The sequence below is a fragment of the Takifugu flavidus genome, chromosome 7, assembly GCF_003711565.1.
Source record: "Takifugu flavidus isolate HTHZ2018 chromosome 7, ASM371156v2, whole genome shotgun sequence".
NCBI classification, from domain to species: Eukaryota; Metazoa; Chordata; class Actinopteri; order Tetraodontiformes; family Tetraodontidae; genus Takifugu; species Takifugu flavidus.
In genome coordinates, this window is record NC_079526.1 from 2,753,892 (window position 1) to 2,771,816 (window position 17,925).

Sequence of the window (17,925 nt, forward strand, 5' to 3'; positions counted from 1 at the left end):
TTATGCTGCTATAGGCCGAGGCTGCCGGGGTCAGCAGGGGTGCTCATTACGTCGATCGCAATCTACCGGTCAATCGCAGAGGTAGTAGTGGTCGATCGCGGCGTGACATTAAAAAATATCAGCCTATCATTCATCCCGTCACTTGATTGATATACATGGCAGCCAGTTAGGTGACACCTTAATTTGACATTCAGGTGACCAATCAAGCGCAAACAACGGCGCTAAGTGCAGCAGAACTTACGATGTCAGCCTATCATCAATCCCGTTACTTGATTGACATACAGGGCAACCAGTCAGATGACAACTGAATTTTGACCTTTAGGTCACCGCTCATGTGCAAACAATGGCACTAAGCTATTCAGTGAATTACCTCTGATTTTAAGCCAATTAGTTAATTATGTGTTTTTTGCAATATTGGCTCATTCGGTTATGCAGGGTACATCAACATACATTGTACATACAAAGAATCCACAATACATTTGAAAATGATTAGATGTTTTGCATTTTTGTGGTGGGTAGATCATTTTGACTGTAGCTTGCATGCTGAAAAAATGCACAGATTTGTATTGAACAATATGGATTCATGTAGTTATGCGAGGTACACCAACATATATGGATCATATAAATAATTCCCAATATATTTATGAATAAAGGTATGTTTTGCAAATTTATAGTAGGTAGATCCTCTTGACTTGGTCATTTGAAAAGTAGCTCGCAAGCTGTAAAAGTGTGGGAACCCCTACGTCATCTTTGGCGGCGATACATACGTAGTTACTCTGCGCCGCCATCGTGTTGACTTCCGGGCTGTGACGTTGTGACCTGTCTTTGCCAATTTTGCAAACCATGCGTTGTGGGTGTATACCCGCTATGTCAACAACAGTGGTTAGTGGGTCATCTTGTTTACGAGGATGCTTCTGAAAGACCCTTATAATGGCCGCTAGATTGTGTCTTTAGTTACGTATCAGCGACATGATTTTCATCACACACGGAACGGTCAACGGTCAGAAAGGAAACTAAGGTATTATTGTTCATTGGTAATTTTAGCTAACGTTAGCATGCTAGCCGCTATTTATTTATTTTTTTAAAAGAGTAGCATAAGGGAGCGAGAGAACAGATACATTTGTTTGCGTTGATTTTTGAACAAATTGCTTATATTTCTACCTTTAGCCAGGTTTGATTTTGAGTCATTAAATGATCAATAAATAGAGAGAAGCGCTTGTGTGTAATATTAGAAATAGAATGAATCAATCATTCATTAGTAGTTTCGGTTTTACAGTAAAAATATTTTCTCTGTAGCATAACGGCAAATTTGTGTCATCGCATGTTTTAAGTTTCTTGAAAAGCGCTCCTATTTGAATAAATCGCTGGGGGAAAAAATAGTGTCAAGTAAATAAAAATTAACTACAATTAAGTATTTAGAGTCTAACCTGTCAAAATGGTAAAACTGATAGTGTTTGAACCAGTTTAAGCTTGAATGCATTTTATGCTCATATTAAATGGTTGACACATCAAAATCCTTGATTTTTCTTCACAGGCTGACAAAATAAAAAACCATGATCACCACGGATGCCACTAGAGAGTTCCAGGCCAAAGAGCGCAGGCACAAAGATCAGCTCAAGAAATGCCTGGCATCTGCTTTGTCTGCAGACTTAAACAAGTAAGACTTGTGAGGGTAAATACTCAATTACACAAACATGTTACCTGTCTTCTTCAATACAGAAGTCTGAGCAGTTTTAAAGCTGTGATGTGTGATTTTCTTTTTTAAAATGCCATCTATGTAGATGTGTTGCTGAAGGCTTTGCTCCTCATTTTTTCAGTGAAAAAATTGAGACAACCTGACATCCAACCAGTTGCTAAATTGATGCTTTGCTCATTTTGCCGATTATTGAGCACAATAACATATTTGGTTTATTCCAGAGACTAAAATTCTGTCTCGGACTCCACCAATTTAAAAGCAATGCTACCAAATATTAACCAGGAGTATTTTAACCTATGAGTCACTAAGAAATAAAAGGTCACAAACGTTGGGAAGAAATTACTACAAATAAAGCCTGTGACTGACTCCAGTACGGGGTACACAGTTTTTAAAAGATGCAGATACAGAGTTATTATCTAAAGTGTGATACATTCAACATCGGCACATGACAATCACTGTCTCTGGTGACGGATATGAGGAGGTCACCAAGTTTGAGTTTTGATTCCTCTAGTCGCACGTTTCACCCCTCCGTTAGCCCACTGTTCACTGGTTCACTGTTGAGGAAGTAGTACCATTCCAACACTTAAACTGCCCTGGAACTGACTGATCTGGGTCACCTAGATCACTCATTGAAGCTTAATAGTTGAGAAGAAGAAATGTGCCTTAGGACTGCTCCGAGTTTTACAGGAGTAGAAGAAGTAGGCCAATCTCACTTTCTCAATCTCATAACAAATCAGTTTGCCGTGCATTCATTTTTGTTGTATCCTTGGTAAAACAGTAATTCCAATAGCCCTCATAACATCATTCTTATTCACCTTAAATATTTTAGTTTGAAGTAAGTTGCTGGCTTTGATGAAATTTGATCATCTGGTCATCTCCAGGTTGCTGCACGAGGAACTGGAGGCTGATGTTTCCCTATATGCAGCCTCTGGTTCACTCCGAGCACACAGAGCAATACTGCTGGCCAGAATTCCTCATCTTCTTCATGGAGAGAAGCACAAAAATCCCATCATCATCCATCTGCCTGACTATGAGCTGCCTAACCTAAAAGATTTCCTCAGGTAGGCAGTGGGTTTACACCTATGGCGACGGGCAGCTTATTAAACATATAACATCTGTATGACTACATTTTTACTTCCTTGGGATGTTATTGATCTTTTATAGTTTTGTATTTCACTGGTTGTCCCACAGGTGGCGCCAATCTCGGGCTTTGTAATTGTGTATATTGGCTTGTTTTTTGTTTTCCGAGAATCACAATTGCTTCAACAGTTAAATAAATTATGCACAATAGATTCATATGTAATTAATCATATTTTGGTGGCTGCTATGCAGTTTTGATCAGAACTTTAGATGATTAGCTTTTGTTCTTTCTTGAAATGCCATGCATCTAAAATTTATCACCACATCTCTAAATAGCTGACCTGCATCGCTTAGGATTTACATAACATTAATCAGTCTTTTCAGTAATGCTTACTGTAAATAGTGTCAATCCCGATAATGTATTGTTACAAGCAGCCTGGCTTTATTTTTAATTTTCTAAAATATATATATATATTTCAGAGGGAATACAGAAAGTGTTGCAGTCAAAGTTGCCATAGTGCATTTCTCCTGGCTTTAATTAACACCTAGATTTGTCCGTCCCTTCAGGCAAATCTACACTGCAAACCAGAGAATGCGGTCAGCTGAAATAACCCCACACATTGATGGCGAAGTGTCACATTGTAACACATCTCTTCATAACCCAGTAGATCCCCATAGTTCTACTGACTCAGGTAAACAGAACAACATGCTTTTCCAGAAGGTTTATTTAAGGTAACGTGTCCACTCAGCAGAACCCTCCCTCTCCTTTCTTCACATCATGTTATCTCAACTATAATCCACTTAAGAGCTAATCTCATTTGTGTCCTCATTGTCTCTACTGAAGCTTGGCTATGGTCTGGATAATGTATCATTAACAGTTGCTTTAATGAAAATCTCTTTTTACTGTATTTTTAGTCCGACAGTTCTATTACATAGCCACTGATTTATGGATGAATGCACCCACTGCTAAATGTACCCAAAACATAACTATTGTATTTTTAATTATAACATAAGCCTTTAAAATGTAACAATCATTAACATATGTTGAATGGCTTTGACAGAACCATAGACTCATAAGATACACATAATTTAAGAGTGTCTAATCTTGTCTTCCCTCATGTCCATCTTCATTTCAGACACTGTCGTTGAACCAGCCTCAGGCCTTGGAGCTGACCTGCTGGATCTTTACCGGAGAGGCGAGCAGTGTGACATCACAGTCCAAGTGGCTGAGCAGCACTTTTCCTGCCACAGGTAGTGTTTTTTTCAAGCCACTGTCACAAGACACAAGTCATTTAGGAGATATGCAATAATACTGAGCTTCCAGCTTGAATGTTGACTGTTTCCAGCAGTGGGTAGTCTTTCATTAAGAGGTTGTAAAGTAGTAGGGGCAGTTGGTATCCATGGAAACAAACCAGGTAATGAGACCTTGTATTGTGTAAGAGCTGCCTGTAAATCTACAGTGTCTGAACCAGACAGTTCCAAAATGTTTCCTTTTAATTAAATAAAAATGCTTTTGTAATCTGTTACAAGAAATTGCTTAGCACAGTCAGCTAAAAAGGCATAAAGCTGAGTGACACCGAAGCATTAAAAAAATTCTTCCATTTAAATGGACATTCTCCATGACGTATGAAGTAAATTGTATAATTCCTTATTTTAAATGGGGTCAGTTCATTTATGAGCATAAATTTGCAGTAGACTTAGAAGATCAATTAAACTCATTTAAATTCCCAAAACATAAAATAGAGATGAGTCAGGGTTGCTTTTTTTTCTCTGATTTCTAGGGCAATTCTCTGTGCACGGTCTCAGTACTTTCGTGCCATGCTGAGTGGGAGTTGGATGGAGAGCTCCAGACAGTGTATCACTCTGCAAGGGTAAGACTGGTACATCAGCACAAGCATTAATGAGAAGATCAATAACATCAGCCTTTTTGCATCTTATTCATAAACAATACAGCTATTCTTATTGATACAGACATACATTTTTATTTGCCTTTTAAAATCCCTGTGCACAGCCACGCATAACTTATTTCTGCTGACAGTTGATTCATTTAGATTTCAAATAAGTAAGGCTACTATGGAACATTTGACAGAAATTTCTGCCTTTGCCTGATTGAGGCCCAAAAAAAACAATAGTTCTTTTAATTGTTCCAGTTTAGGACCTGATGAGATGGAGATTCTGCTTCAGTTCATGTATGGGGCCATTGTGGATCTACCACCTGGAGCTAATGCTGGGTACTGTAATTAAGTTATATTATTTAAAAAAAAAATATTTTTTTTATATGATTTAAAATATCTACAAAAAAATTAGTATGACCTGTTCTTTTTTCTCTTTTTGTCTCTCAGTCAGGTGGTTTTAGCAGCAGATATGCTCGGCTTGGACGGTCTCAAAGATGTTGCAGAGATGGTTCTGACCAGAGACTACTGCCGTTTCTTTCCCAAGGTCTCAGGGATTACTAGCACAAACTAATATAGATTCTTCCATTTTAGAATGATTGTGTTCAGATTTAGTCTACATTTATCAACTCTTCTGTTTTAGATTATGTATTAAGCCTTATTATACTTAGATGTATTTCCGGACATGCTTTTATCTTCATCTCCAGTCAGTTATGGATTTTTGTCAGTAATGTTATTGTTCATTCAACAATTTCTGTACCTGCTGTTTTGTATTTTGTACTCCCAGTTTTATTCTAATGCCTGTGTTATTTTCTTTTTGCAGCCAGTTGACGGAGTTCAGCGAACAATTCTTGAGTGTCTTTCACTCACTCATGCCTTAGGCCTTCATAACCTCCATACGCTGTGCAAGAGGTGAGGATTTCAACTTGATCTTAATTTAATTTATTGTAAACTATAATATCATTATCAATACAAATGTATCATAGCTCATCAATAATCATTCCATGGAAAATTGCATCCGCATTTTGTTGGATTTGGTTTGGGTCTAGTTGTTTAATGTGGTTTAATAATCCTCAACATTCTTTATAGGGAAATATTTCTATACACTTTACATTTGTTACTCTTGAGACAAAGTTGTTTGTTGTCTTATTCATTACTCGGTAAAAATAAATCATTAAAAAACATATTTGAATATAATCTGCTGCATTTAGTTTTTCTGACTTGCCAACTCAGGCCCAGAACTTATTTTTAACATAAATGTGTGGATGCCATTATTCATTATCTTTTGTGTCGCAAATATGTGAAGAAATTAAGGTTTTTCCAATTGTGTCTGTTTGAAGCAAATATAAATAGCATATCTTTATACTGCTCGATGCCAAACATATTTTTTAAACTCCTTCAATTCCTTTTGTTTTTTGGTGTCTGCATGACACATAATTAAGTAAAATGTCTCTGATGTTAGTGTGTCCTGATCAAATGATACATATTTTCAGGTGGGTTGCTGATCATTTTGTGAAAAGCTGGCGCGAGAGGAACTTCTCCCTATTGTCCCCTGAGCTCCAAAAAGCATGTTTAATGGCTGTATGTGAAAACATGGTGAGGTCCTCTTTTTGCACAGTCATCAGCCAATCTGTGTTTATATAATTGCACAAATGTCATCAACCCATTGTACAGTGTTTTCCACAGGAAGTAAAGTCAAATATGATCTAATTCAGCATGTGCTTTATTAAATTCTCAGTTATTTAAGACAGACCATTTCAGGAATGGGATGTGGTCGTGAACAGATGGAGAGTGACCAAGCCTTGTAATTGATAATGTAATCTTGAGTCTGCCTCTCATCACTACCCACCCACTAGGTGGTCCATATTAAGATGAATGTGATGTTGTTGGCTGTGTCCATGAAACAGTTCACAATTCCGTGAGTGATTTGGGGTCAATAATCATAGAAGGGTTTCTTTGGTTGATTCCATTTAGACCGTGTACAATGCTGTTACCATGCTCTGTGGCACGGAGCAGTTGATTGGCAGTCTCCCAGAAGTCAAGTGGGCACAACAGGTGAAGCATTTGTCTGCAGAACTACAGGAGGAGAGTCTCCGAATCATAGTTCAGCATCTGCCCCAAGTCATCTGCACGCAAGCATTCCAGGACCTTCGCAAGGTAAGGAAGCACTATGGCAGCACTAGTGCACATTACCTGAAATGTCTTAAGGTTATTAGGCAAATATTATCCATCAAATTTTGTTGTGTCTAAGCAGCAGCTTCTTATGCTGGCTTCATGGGAAATTATCAGGAAAAGGGGGGTAGAACAACTGGTCTTCCTGTGGTGCTGGCATGACAATGTATTAATGAATGTAATTAGAGCTCATGAATGCACATGCGCATCTTTGGATGGAGAAGTTAAATACAGGTTAGTTTGTGTGGACTGTAAATTACTGTCTTCATTGCAGTGTTAATCTCATCCTATCAGAACAACATAATTTGAGAAAGAGGAGCAACCAATAGTTTTTCCATTTTTAAACAAGTTGAGTATCTGTCATAAACCAGACAGTATTCAATTATACTCTAATGCCCTTTGGAGACAGACTCAGTGTTACTCTGTGTTTCTGTGATTTTCTCACTATTAAATACAGAGGGAAGAGTTCACCAGTGAGCCTGCATTGCTGAAAAAATTGTGCTCAGCCATCCGGGAAGGTGTGACTGTGGACAACTCTTGTGATCTTTTCACTGCCGTAAACCATCTGTATGGAAACGATATAGAAGAATATTATCCACTGGAAGAGGAAGGAATAAAATTTGAAGAGGTACAGAGAAGCGGTTTCCTATTATTGGGTCATTTTTCCTTACTAAAATAATATTAGGGTGTGTGTGTACTCAGTGTAATTACAGTGGTGTGGTTTCATAGTCAAGTGATGTTCATGAGAGCGATCATCATCATTATAAAACAGGAATCTGGGTCATGGTCTGGTCAGGACCAAAATATTTATCTTACTGCTGAAGTGGGGATAATTTGGAAAGGGAAGATATTTTGTCTGGTTGTCATGACTTTAAAGGTTAAGGCTTGAAAGGTCAGGGTGAGAGGCTAAAAAAGTGCTCTGTCTCACCACGTTAGAATTACAAGGATGTGCAGATTGGAAGACTTTTAAACAGCTGTAAAATGTATGCATATATTTATATAGAATTGCTATACAATTACAGTTAGCGTCTCAAAAGATTTGGTTGTTGTTTGCTGTTTCTTAGATAAGCATAAGTTAATGGTGAGTATTTCATTGCTGCCATTCTATATATTGCTGATTATTGAGTTAATAGTCAATATGTCCCTGTCTTATATGTCTTGGTTTTTAAATGAATCCTAAAATCCATTTATTCCTCTTGAATAAATATATATATATGTATATGCTCGTCATAAAGAGTGGGATTACAAACATTCGTGAGAAGGCAGATTATGTTGTGGAATGATGTTCAGCATTAAATGGCCCAGCTGTACAACTTAATAGCACATGACCCCTGGAAATGGTGTAGTCTATGGCAGAATGGATTAAGCTGAGCAACACAGTGATGTGTGCCAGCGACCCTGTTTGCATGTTGATGAGTTGTGTGCAGTTAAAACAGCGGAGAAGGTAGAGCAAGCTCCTCCCCACCTCCTAGCCCTGTTTGTATAATCAGGCGTGGAAACTGGAGTATGGGCAGCAGCCACTGACATCACTGATGTCGCTCAGGGGAGCCGAAGTGAATTCTGCAACGGAGACAGCGAAGCAGGAGGGAGGGGAGCCAAGAAACGGAGGGAAGGTGGGAGGGGTATTTGTTGCCATGGCGAAAGGTCCTTTAAGCAGCTGCTGATTCGCTTGTGCTGTAGCGCACCCCTTTCCATTCTTCCTCCTCCCCCCCTCTTTTTCTCATCTGTGTTCCTGCCAGCCATTCAGACAAGAGATTTGTACACTGCGTGGTTGGCTGTGGACCTTTCTGCTTCAGAGCTTTTACGCCATCCGCCACACACAGGGATGGGAGACCTTGTCTTCCAAACACAGGGAGAGGATTCTTGCAGGTAAGGAAGGGAAACCTTTGTTCTTCACACAATGGAGTTCCGCGCTGTGGTTTTTGTGAATGCTTTTCCTCCCTAACCCATTCTAGCACACAGGCTGTGGCTCTGCATCATTACAGGGGAACTGAAGACCACAGGAAATATCATTATGTTTCAAGCTTGTGCTCATTCTGCAGTTGTCTGACCGCCTCTAACTACTTTCTAATACATAGTCAGTGCTCCAACTATAGATGTTTGCTTGATTTGAGGTTTTGACTAGTCTTTCCCACTTGAGTGGATGCTGACATAGTGACTGCAGCAGACTTGTCATGCCATGCTTGCCCAAATGGATGGGAGTGGAATACAGGATTCCCGTCTTCGTACGTTTCATAATACCAATATTACAATTATTATTATTGCATCAATCTGTAGAAATGCAATGCAAATATTGTTAAATGCAGTCGCGATCTGTATGTATTTTTTACTGGAGTATTTCTTAAATTGCAATTAGACATCAGATCTCCAGTCAATTTTACATTACTGCCTTCTGCTATAATACAGCACACGACAGCACTTTAATGTGCGTCTTTATATAATGCAGAGTTTACTTTGCAGACTGGAGTGCCCCTTGCCAAATATGGCTGTATGAATAATCATTTGACTCTTATCTTTGTTTCAGGGTGGTAAACCACTGAAGCATAATGTATGGAAAGAGAATTTACAAATGAAATATTATTTCCCCTTGTGTGTAATGGAAGACTTAGGAGGCTGGGAGTAAATTCTACTTATATTAGTAATAATAATTTGATTACCGTACTTTTTTTCATATTCAAATTACCGGTTTTTGTAGAGCGGTTTACTGTTTTTGTGTTTTCTTTAACAACTTGGTGAGTCGCTTTTGTCCTATATTGACAGATGCTATTGATAAAGGGGACAATCGAAGACTCTGTAAAAAGCCTGTATTCACTAGCTCTCAGGTAATACTGTTTTAAAGTAACCAACAAACATTTGTTCTTTTATAATAAGAATAGTTACTGATGTGGTCATCTTACTGGTTTGCCTAATTTCAGCAACATCCATGTTGGATTATGTTGTCTGTGACTGATAACAGTTCAGATGCCATATGTCATAATAATCCCACCCTCACAGTGTATGAAAGCAGCAAGAGAAAATATGAAAGATAAACCTGGGTGAACTGAACCAGAAAGGGGTCACTGAGAGGTTTGCTATTTGTTGTTTAGACTACTGAGACTGCCAACACACTTTAAGGGAGTAGTTTGTGGCAGTAAAACAATAATCTTTGAATATCTCCATGCTTTTTATCTTCATCTAAAGTTTAATGATGCACTTTATTGAATTAATTTTCCTGATAATGCCAAAAGATCCCATTTTGAAAAACCTCTCAAAATGAAATAAATTGGTACAATGTTTGCTCTAAAGCTTGAAATAGGAAATCAAATTAAAACAACAGCAAATTGTTTATTGTTTAACTTTTCATATGTTTCATTTTTCTGATTTGTATGGTTATTTTTTTTCCCCCTCTGCAGTCAAAAAATACAAAATGCTTTTCAGCCGCACCTGAAAGCCCTACTGTAAACAGGACCAAAAGAGTGTCTGAAAACAAAAGGTCACATTCACCATCAGCCATGAAGTCTGATGGAATTGGAGCTGCTAACAAACCAGGAGACAGTCCCTCATCTAAAGCAAAGAATGCGAAGAAACCGGGAGATCGGAGTGCAGCACCAAAAGTAAAGGCACCATCAGCTGCCACACCGGTGGTTAATGGCACAGGGACTGCAGGGGTCAGACGAGGTGCTGCCACTGGTGCCTCCAATGTCCCCAGAAGCTCTCATGGGGCTAAAGACCAAGAAAAGAAGCCGAACCTGGGGGCACGACCAAAAACATCTCCCCCAAGCTGCACAACTTCGTCAGTCACGAGGTCTCCAAAGAGCTCAGCAGAAAAAAATGGGTTTATTCATGCTCAGTCTGGTGCTACATCAGCATCTGGAAGCTCCTCGCCAGAGAACGGTGCCATCAGCAGTCCTCGTAATGATCCAGGTTTGCGGTCTATTTACTTCCTTGCATTTCATTATTGTGGTTGAGTCACTTAAATGTAGGACATCCCTTTTGACTGCAGGCACAGTAGTGAACCTGGGATAGTAATAACTGATGAATAGTATGACTGCCTTATCGACAGTGGCGAAGTGGTTGTTTCATCTTACTGAAATTTGTGCACCTAAGACAATGTCTTTATTTTAGGTACAAAGCCCAAACAGCAGGTAAAAGTGGTTAACAAATCTGTTCTGACAAAAGCTCCTCAGAAATCAGAACAAACAAAGACCATCAGGTTAGTTTTTCATCTTTATACAGTGCTTCTTTTCTGGTGTATTCTTTAAATGTTATTCCATTACTTGGTGCCTTGAAAGGTTTCAGTTTAAAATATTGAAGATGTACTAGATGGACAAAAGCTATGAATTAACCATAAGGAAGAATGTGAAAAATGGTTGTAAATATACTTCTTTTATCTTGAGAATTATTTGGGGGGAAAGCTGCAGAATAAATACAAAATTACTTAAAGGATTCAGCATTTTATTTTTAATGATAGCTGTTCGTTGGTAGTTGCATTTTATCCAAACAGGTTAAATTAAATCTCTCTCTATAATGCATGTCTGCTACTATTGTTAGCCACTGCTGCAGCAAAACTACTGGTAGCTTTTTCCCCATGTACAGTTTAGCTGTCAGGGAGATAAAAGTTGCATTTTCTGATAAGCTTCTTATCCACGCTTCAATGGTGGTTTAAAAATAGCTATTTTACAAAAAAAAAAACATCAACCAAACTCAACTGTTTGTGAATGCATATTACATCTTTGGAAAGTGAGCCTGTTACAAAACTTAGGAGGATTTTTGGATTGGCCTCATTTTCAAAGTAACAAATGCTGCAAAGTACAGTTAAAAAACGTGATGTCTGAAAATGCTCTCGGTGAGTATCTTACATTCACCCCTACTACAAACTCACTATGACTAATTTTGGGATTTGAAGCAGTGCTCTGCAGTGTCACATCTATTCTGTTTTCTGGTTTTTAACATCCCTCCTGGCAACCATTCATTAACAATCGGCTACTGTCTCAGAGGTCTGGCCTTGGCTGAAAGCTAATAAAGATATAACACCTCCTGCTGGTGTGAAATATGAACTCATGACTGACTTCTCTGTAGCTACTTATATAAATATTTTATGTCTATGTGAGTATGTGGTAAATAATTCGGATATTGTGGTTAAATGCATTTGAGGAGACATTTTTATTCTTTGTTTTGTGTCACAGTTCAACCAAATCAAGTGTCAGAGAAAGTGGTAAGTCCAAACTGGGTGCAGCAGAGAAAGTGGCTACAGCAGCAAGAGCAGACAATAAGGGAAAAGGAACACCAGACCATCTTGGTAAGCTACTCAAATGGTACAGATATTTGCTTGTGTGTATTACTTACATACTTCAAAAAATAGAAAATATAACATTGATGTGATCTTTTATATTTAATTTAGTTTCTCGACAAGGAACCACGGTGAAAAAAACAGCATCTCCCAGGAAAGAAGAACGTAAAGATGGGATAAAATCCTCTGCAACAGACAAGGTGGTCACTGAGGTTCCTAAAAAGAAGACCACCAAGCCTGTTTCAGCAGCTGTGCCCTCAGCTAAAACCAGTGGTAAACCAGTGAAAGCCTCTGCTGCTCCCACCAAGCAATCATCTACAGCAGTTTCCAAATCTGGGCATAAGCCAAAAAGCACTACTGAATTATCTATGGGGAAAGGCTCTCCAAAATCTGGTGGCAATTTGAAACCTTCAGCTTCTGCAGCTGTTGTTGCTGCTTCTACCAAGAGATCAGGGACCAAAGGAAAAGATACGTTAACTGGGAAAACGGAGTCAGTCCTAACTGTACCTACTGAAGATGATCAAGTGATCAATGAGAGTGATAGAGTAGTTCAACCTGAGCCTGTAGCAGAGCAGCAGACAATGAGCCAGGGTGGAGCAGACATGCTCAGCTTGGTGGACAAGTCAAACCCTGAGCAAGATCTCCATGAAACTGAGACACATGTGGAAAATTCTTCAGGTAATGAGCACAGAGTGACAGTGGTAAATAACATCACACCTCATACTGACCCCGTTAATATGGACCAAGAGTCTTCAGGCAGTACAGTCCCCCCTCCGTCCAGTGGACTTCAAGCTGGGGTCAGCACCCCAAATTCCCCTAGAGAAAACGGACACCCTACAGACACCCCCTGCAGCATCGGAAGCACTGATACTCCTTTAGAGGACTCCTGGAGTGGTGTCCATCATCAAGTGAGTCCGGAATCTGAGACGGGCAGCATGCACACCACCTCCTCTGATGACATCAAGCCTCGTTCGGAGGATTACGATGCGGGAGGCTCCCAAGACGACGACTGCTCCAATGACAGGGGTGTTTCCAAGTGCGGCACCATGCGCTGCCACGATTTCCTGGGACGCAGCAGCAGTGACACAAGCACCCCTGAGGAGCTGAAGTTGTATGAAAGCGGCGTGGGACTAAGAGTGGAGGTACATCTGCGTGGGCGAGAGGCAGAGACCACCAGTGAGGAAGAGGGAGTGAGACGACGCCCTTGCTCCTGGCTGCAGAGGGATGAGGCTCCCAATGAGGAGGAGCACTCGGAAGTTGAGGCTACAGTGACCGTGAAGTGCACACCTGAGCAGCAGCTCTTCTCCTCATCTGAGGAAGATGATGAAGAAGAGGCCACAGAGGATGAAAAGTCTGAAGTGGAAGTGATTCCAGGTCAGACTACCCCACTGCCAACCGAGCCCGTACCCGATTTCCAGGGAATTGTCAATCTAGCTTTTGACGATGAGGCTGTGGACCAGGAGAACGAGCCGGCAGACTATCATTCCACATCCAACTTCCGTCGCTCAGTGTTGCTTTCTGTTGATGAGTGTGAGGAGCTGGGCTCAGAGGAGGCTGGCATCCAAACTCCACCTCAGCCGCCTGAGGAGACTTCCATGCCCTGTGATGTTTTTGAGTCCATCTCTGCATTCCCCACTGACCAGAACCACCTGCCAGGTCATCATAAGAATGACGACATAAAGCACAAAAAAGATGAGGAGGAACCAAAAGCAAAATCCTTTGTGTTCCTTACAGAGATCCAAGAGAGTAATGACATCCAGGACATAGGTAATGAAGGAAATCCCAGTGATCCAAGTCTAGATGCCGACACAAAAGAGGTCCCCTTTCAGGAGCGCCCTTGTCATCTGGACCTGTGGCATGCTGAGCAGTACAACAGCGGGCTGTGCAGAAATGCCACTGACAGCAAGAAAGCTGATTTGCATCTAGACCTTAGTCAGCATCAGCTTACAGGGGACTCTCCTGAACACACAGCCCCGTCTCCAGCAGGTAACGTATGACCTACAGACTCCTCCTAGACCCCAAAACCGAACCTTGTTCTCATCCCTTAACACCCTTAGTGAAGATGTAGTTTGTTCCTTTGAGATTCATTCTCCTCCCAGCCTATCCCTCTTTTAGGAAAGTGCCGCAGATTAAATCAGTTGGGTACTAACAAATTCCAATAGAATATGCTCTGAAAATATTAGATAAAATGAATTTTCACAAAAATTGATCACATAGCTAGCATATATCTGTTGTAAATTTGTAATCGGGGGACAATCGGGGAGGGGGGGTCATCATCATCATCGTCAGTGAAGAAACAACCAAGTACCTTCAGTCAGAGGCATAGAGGCCTTGCTCAGAGGATTGTATTAGTCTAAAGAAATGCCCCTTATGAGAAGACCTGTGACAGGTATATATATATGCACTTTTTTGTACATAATAAGATTTTTAATTTTTAGATTTTTTTTCTTTTTAAATTATTCCATTGAATGGAATGTAAAAGTCAATGCACCTATATATCTATAGGTGACTTATAGTTATGTTTTAAAGATAAAATACACTACTCAAGACCATATTGAGCCTCCGCAAATCCCAAATTTCCTACAAGTCTGATGTTCTGTGGTGTCCTGAAATCTTAATCAGATTTCTTTGATAACCATCTACAATCTTCCGGCTGATACTAGAATTTCATCAGTTTCTAAATCATTGATTGATGTTGATTAAAAACAACTGTACTGGGCCCAGATTAGCCTGCTCTTGCTGTCAGTCATGTTTTCTCTGCCGTTGCCACAGTGCAGAGCTGACATGACTCACAGCCTTTCTGCAGCACTAATGTTGACCATTAAAGTTCAGATTTTTTTGGGACATTTGTGTTGAGCTTATTACATTAGGCCTAGAATGATTTTAGACTTCTTAGACCTCAGTACTGCCACAGCATACATGAGCTTTACATATAAACTTTAAAGCACAGCAGTATGTAACATTTATAACATCAATATATCTTTGCCAAATTGATATTGGCTTGTGGTATCATCGCAGTCCTGATACCCACTGTAAATAATATTGTTAAAATTGGATTGTTTCTTTCAGATGAAGATGTCATTAATGAATGTCTATTCTTTTTTGCCTCCAAATCAATACTTAATATGTATTATCAAAACAGTGAATACATATCACATTTGCATTACAATCAGTGTGATGACAAGGGCATCGTGTTCACTAAACATAATAAACAGGATGAGGGATGCATTTAAAAAGAAACAAACAAAAGGAAAAAAATCAAGAACTACACACAGAAATGTTATCTCATCACTGTTAGTAACGTCTCAAAAATCCGTTTTATGAGTTGATGTTGAAGTGTTGCTCGTTGCATCCATAATTTTTTTTGCCAGGTAAATAACGAGCAAGTCGTGATGAATGTTTGGTATTTATTTTGCATTAACTTGTAAATATACTTGTTTTTTTCTGTTTTGTTTTTATTTAATTTAAGTTGATGATTTTTGCCCTGCACACATGCATGTTCCACAGTTGATTTGCCCCATTCCCTTATGTCACCCATCTTTCTTTTTTGTTTTTATCCGTGACCTTTTGTTATATCCAGTAGATTTGTGTCCAGATGCATAAATGTCTTCTTAGGAATCCTTTTTCTTTTTCTTTTGTCCTTTACGTTTTTGTGTAGTAGGTTACATGTGATGTATTGGTACAGCAGCTGTCATGATTCTGCCATGTCTCTCTTTTTTCACACTCCTGTTCAGAACAATTTACTCTGCATCACTGGTAACAGGGTGTCTTAAAACCAACTTAACTCAGTGGTTTTATTGTTCAGCTGCGGTCAGTCACTCCTGCCTTTACCTCTCAGAAACAGTTAAAAAGAAAAAAATGTCAAAAGAATCTGGGTGGTGGTTTGTCATGTTCTGTGTTGATTTTTAAAAAAACAAAAGAACTGCCTGCTTTTAAGGATTTCTGTGACAGTGTTCCACCTTTTTTCATTTGGTCTGTTTTGTTCAGACATGCAAATCAGACATTATCACTGTTACCTTCTGACAAATTAAAGTGCACTAGTCCTGGCAATGTGTAGCACACTTTGAACAAGTGGGCAAAGAGATGCATTCAGACCACATTCCTCTTTAAGGCAGCTGTTCACCTTGCCTGAGGAAATTGAATTTTGAGGTAAATAAAATTCAATTTCCTTTTTAATCGAAATGAAAATGTACAGTAGTCTCCCCCTGCTCTCCTCACCTAACTTCACTGTTTTACTTTTTGTTTGTTTGTTTGTTCCCCCCACCACCCCCAAGTGACACAGTTGCATTAAGGAATGACTTGAGTCCGTTTTTACTGTAGCAACTCCTGAATCTCTGAAATGTATAACAAAAAAACCTCAGTTGTGAGCGAACCAGTTCATCATTTAGCAGTATTGTCAATTGTTTTTAGGAGACTATGGTCATGACAGTTCGGATCAAAGCTGCAAACGTGATCGCCGACCATCCAAAGCCCTGTCTCCTATTTACGAGGTGGATGTGGGAGAATCCTTAGAGAACTGCTCGAACAAGGACAGGAACGATAGACTGAAAGAAAATGAGGAAAAGCCCAGAGAGAATGAGGACAAAAGTCATAAGTTTGCAGAGCAGGACTGGAGTTTGCTGAGGCAGCTCCTTTCAGACCACGAGTCCAATCTGGGTGTGATAAATCCTGTGCCCGAGGAGCTCAATCTGGCCCAGTACCTTATCAAGCAAACTCTGTCCTTGTCCCGCGACTTTCTGGATTATGAAGCGATCCTGTCCCCAGAGAAAGAGAACTTCAAACGTTGGGCCGAGCTCATCTCACCTATGGAGGACTCATCTACCAGCATCACAGTTACCAGCTTCTCCCCAGAGGATGCTGCATCTCCACAGGGGGAGTGGACCATTGTGGAGCTGGAAACACATCACTGAGTCCACAAGCGTGAGCTTTCCATGCTGCCGATGTATTCTCTGTAAGCATTGCTAAATCAAGTTGGGCTTATTTTATAAGAATTGTTCTATTGTGTTCCCTTTTATCCTACAGTCTGAAAGAACTCCAGACTTGGGAGCAGCTTCCTTATTACGCTCTCCGTACTGTTTGACAGATGGGCTGTTGTGCATGCAGACATTTTTGTATGTTTGACATTCTAGGAACTTAAAAAGTAAGAAAAAATTCATTTCCTTCTTGTGACAGTCTAACAATAAAAATGTTTACCAAAGTTCCTTTAATAAAGGTGATATTGGCCCCTCAGCCTGAATTTAATATCTAATAAAGAATTGTGTTTATGTGAAAGGTGAGCGTTCTTTGTTGAGCCTTTGAGTGCTTTTTAGGGAACATGCAGCTCGTGCTGATAAGCAAAGATGAAGAAACCTTTTCTGATAGATGGTCTGCTGTCGTGCAGACTCTCTTAGATAATAACTCACCATTAGATGCGTTCAGGAATCTTATTGAGCACTCCATCGTTCTTTAGCTTTTTGTCACATGTTATTAAATTGGAGCTATAGCCTAAGTTTGTTTACCTGTCTGGTTTGTCACTATGCTCCAATGGACCTTTCTAAATTGCAAAACACAACTTACTACTTTAACGAGGCAGGACAAAGGTTGCTCCAGAACACAGTTGGGTTCCCTTTGTAGATATACATGTATGTGTGTATATAACAGTCATAATAATTTTGTTTTTGAATTTAAATAAAGCACTCTACCCCACCTTCCAAGTCTCAAATTTTGCCCAGTCACTGAGGTCCTTCATACAACAAGATGCATGTCATACAACTGAAAAATGTTGCCATATTGTGGCGTTATCGTTTCAAAGCTTCCAGAAGCATAATTTAGTCACA

General features: G+C 39.7%; 1 protein-coding gene across 4 annotated transcripts; it reads left to right on the forward strand.

The window, feature by feature from the left end:
* Positions 1-787: 787 nt before the first annotated feature.
* btbd8 (BTB domain containing 8) lies at positions 788-17,797 on the forward strand. 4 transcript variants are annotated; one of them, XM_057037956.1, is made up of 20 exons: positions 788-1,018; positions 1,535-1,657; positions 2,578-2,757; positions 3,344-3,468; positions 3,913-4,027; positions 4,558-4,647; positions 4,927-5,007; positions 5,119-5,215; positions 5,492-5,580; positions 6,162-6,264; positions 6,643-6,825; positions 7,298-7,468; positions 8,580-8,709; positions 9,601-9,662; positions 10,233-10,743; positions 10,945-11,032; positions 12,006-12,118; positions 12,221-13,765; positions 13,844-14,095; positions 16,520-17,797. In XM_057037956.1, exons 2-20 carry the CDS (start codon positions 1,554-1,556, stop codon positions 17,017-17,019), a joined length of 4,539 nt encoding a protein of 1,512 aa, XP_056893936.1. In that variant the 5' UTR covers positions 788-1,018; positions 1,535-1,553; the 3' UTR covers positions 17,020-17,797. The 4 variants fall into 4 exon arrangements, with proteins under 4 accessions (XP_056893936.1, XP_056893935.1, XP_056893937.1 ...); XM_057037955.1 differs by having other exon boundaries at positions 789-1,018; positions 12,221-14,095; XM_057037957.1 differs by lacking the exon at positions 788-1,018 and having other exon boundaries at positions 1,535-1,672; positions 12,221-14,095.
* The last annotated feature ends 128 nt before the right edge of the window (positions 17,798-17,925 follow it).

Bases quoted from the DNA above. Each gene is read 5' to 3' on its own strand.
- btbd8 (XM_057037955.1), top strand. From the start codon at position 1,554: ATGATCACCACGGATGCCACTAGAGAGTTCCAGGCCAAAGAGCGCAGG. The intron at 2,758-3,343 runs GTAGGCAGTGGG...CCGTCCCTTCAG, and splicing joins AACCTAAAAGATTTCCTCAG to GCAAATCTACACTGCAAACC. The intron at 5,216-5,491 runs GTCTCAGGGATT...TTCTTTTTGCAG, and splicing joins ACTGCCGTTTCTTTCCCAAG to CCAGTTGACGGAGTTCAGCG.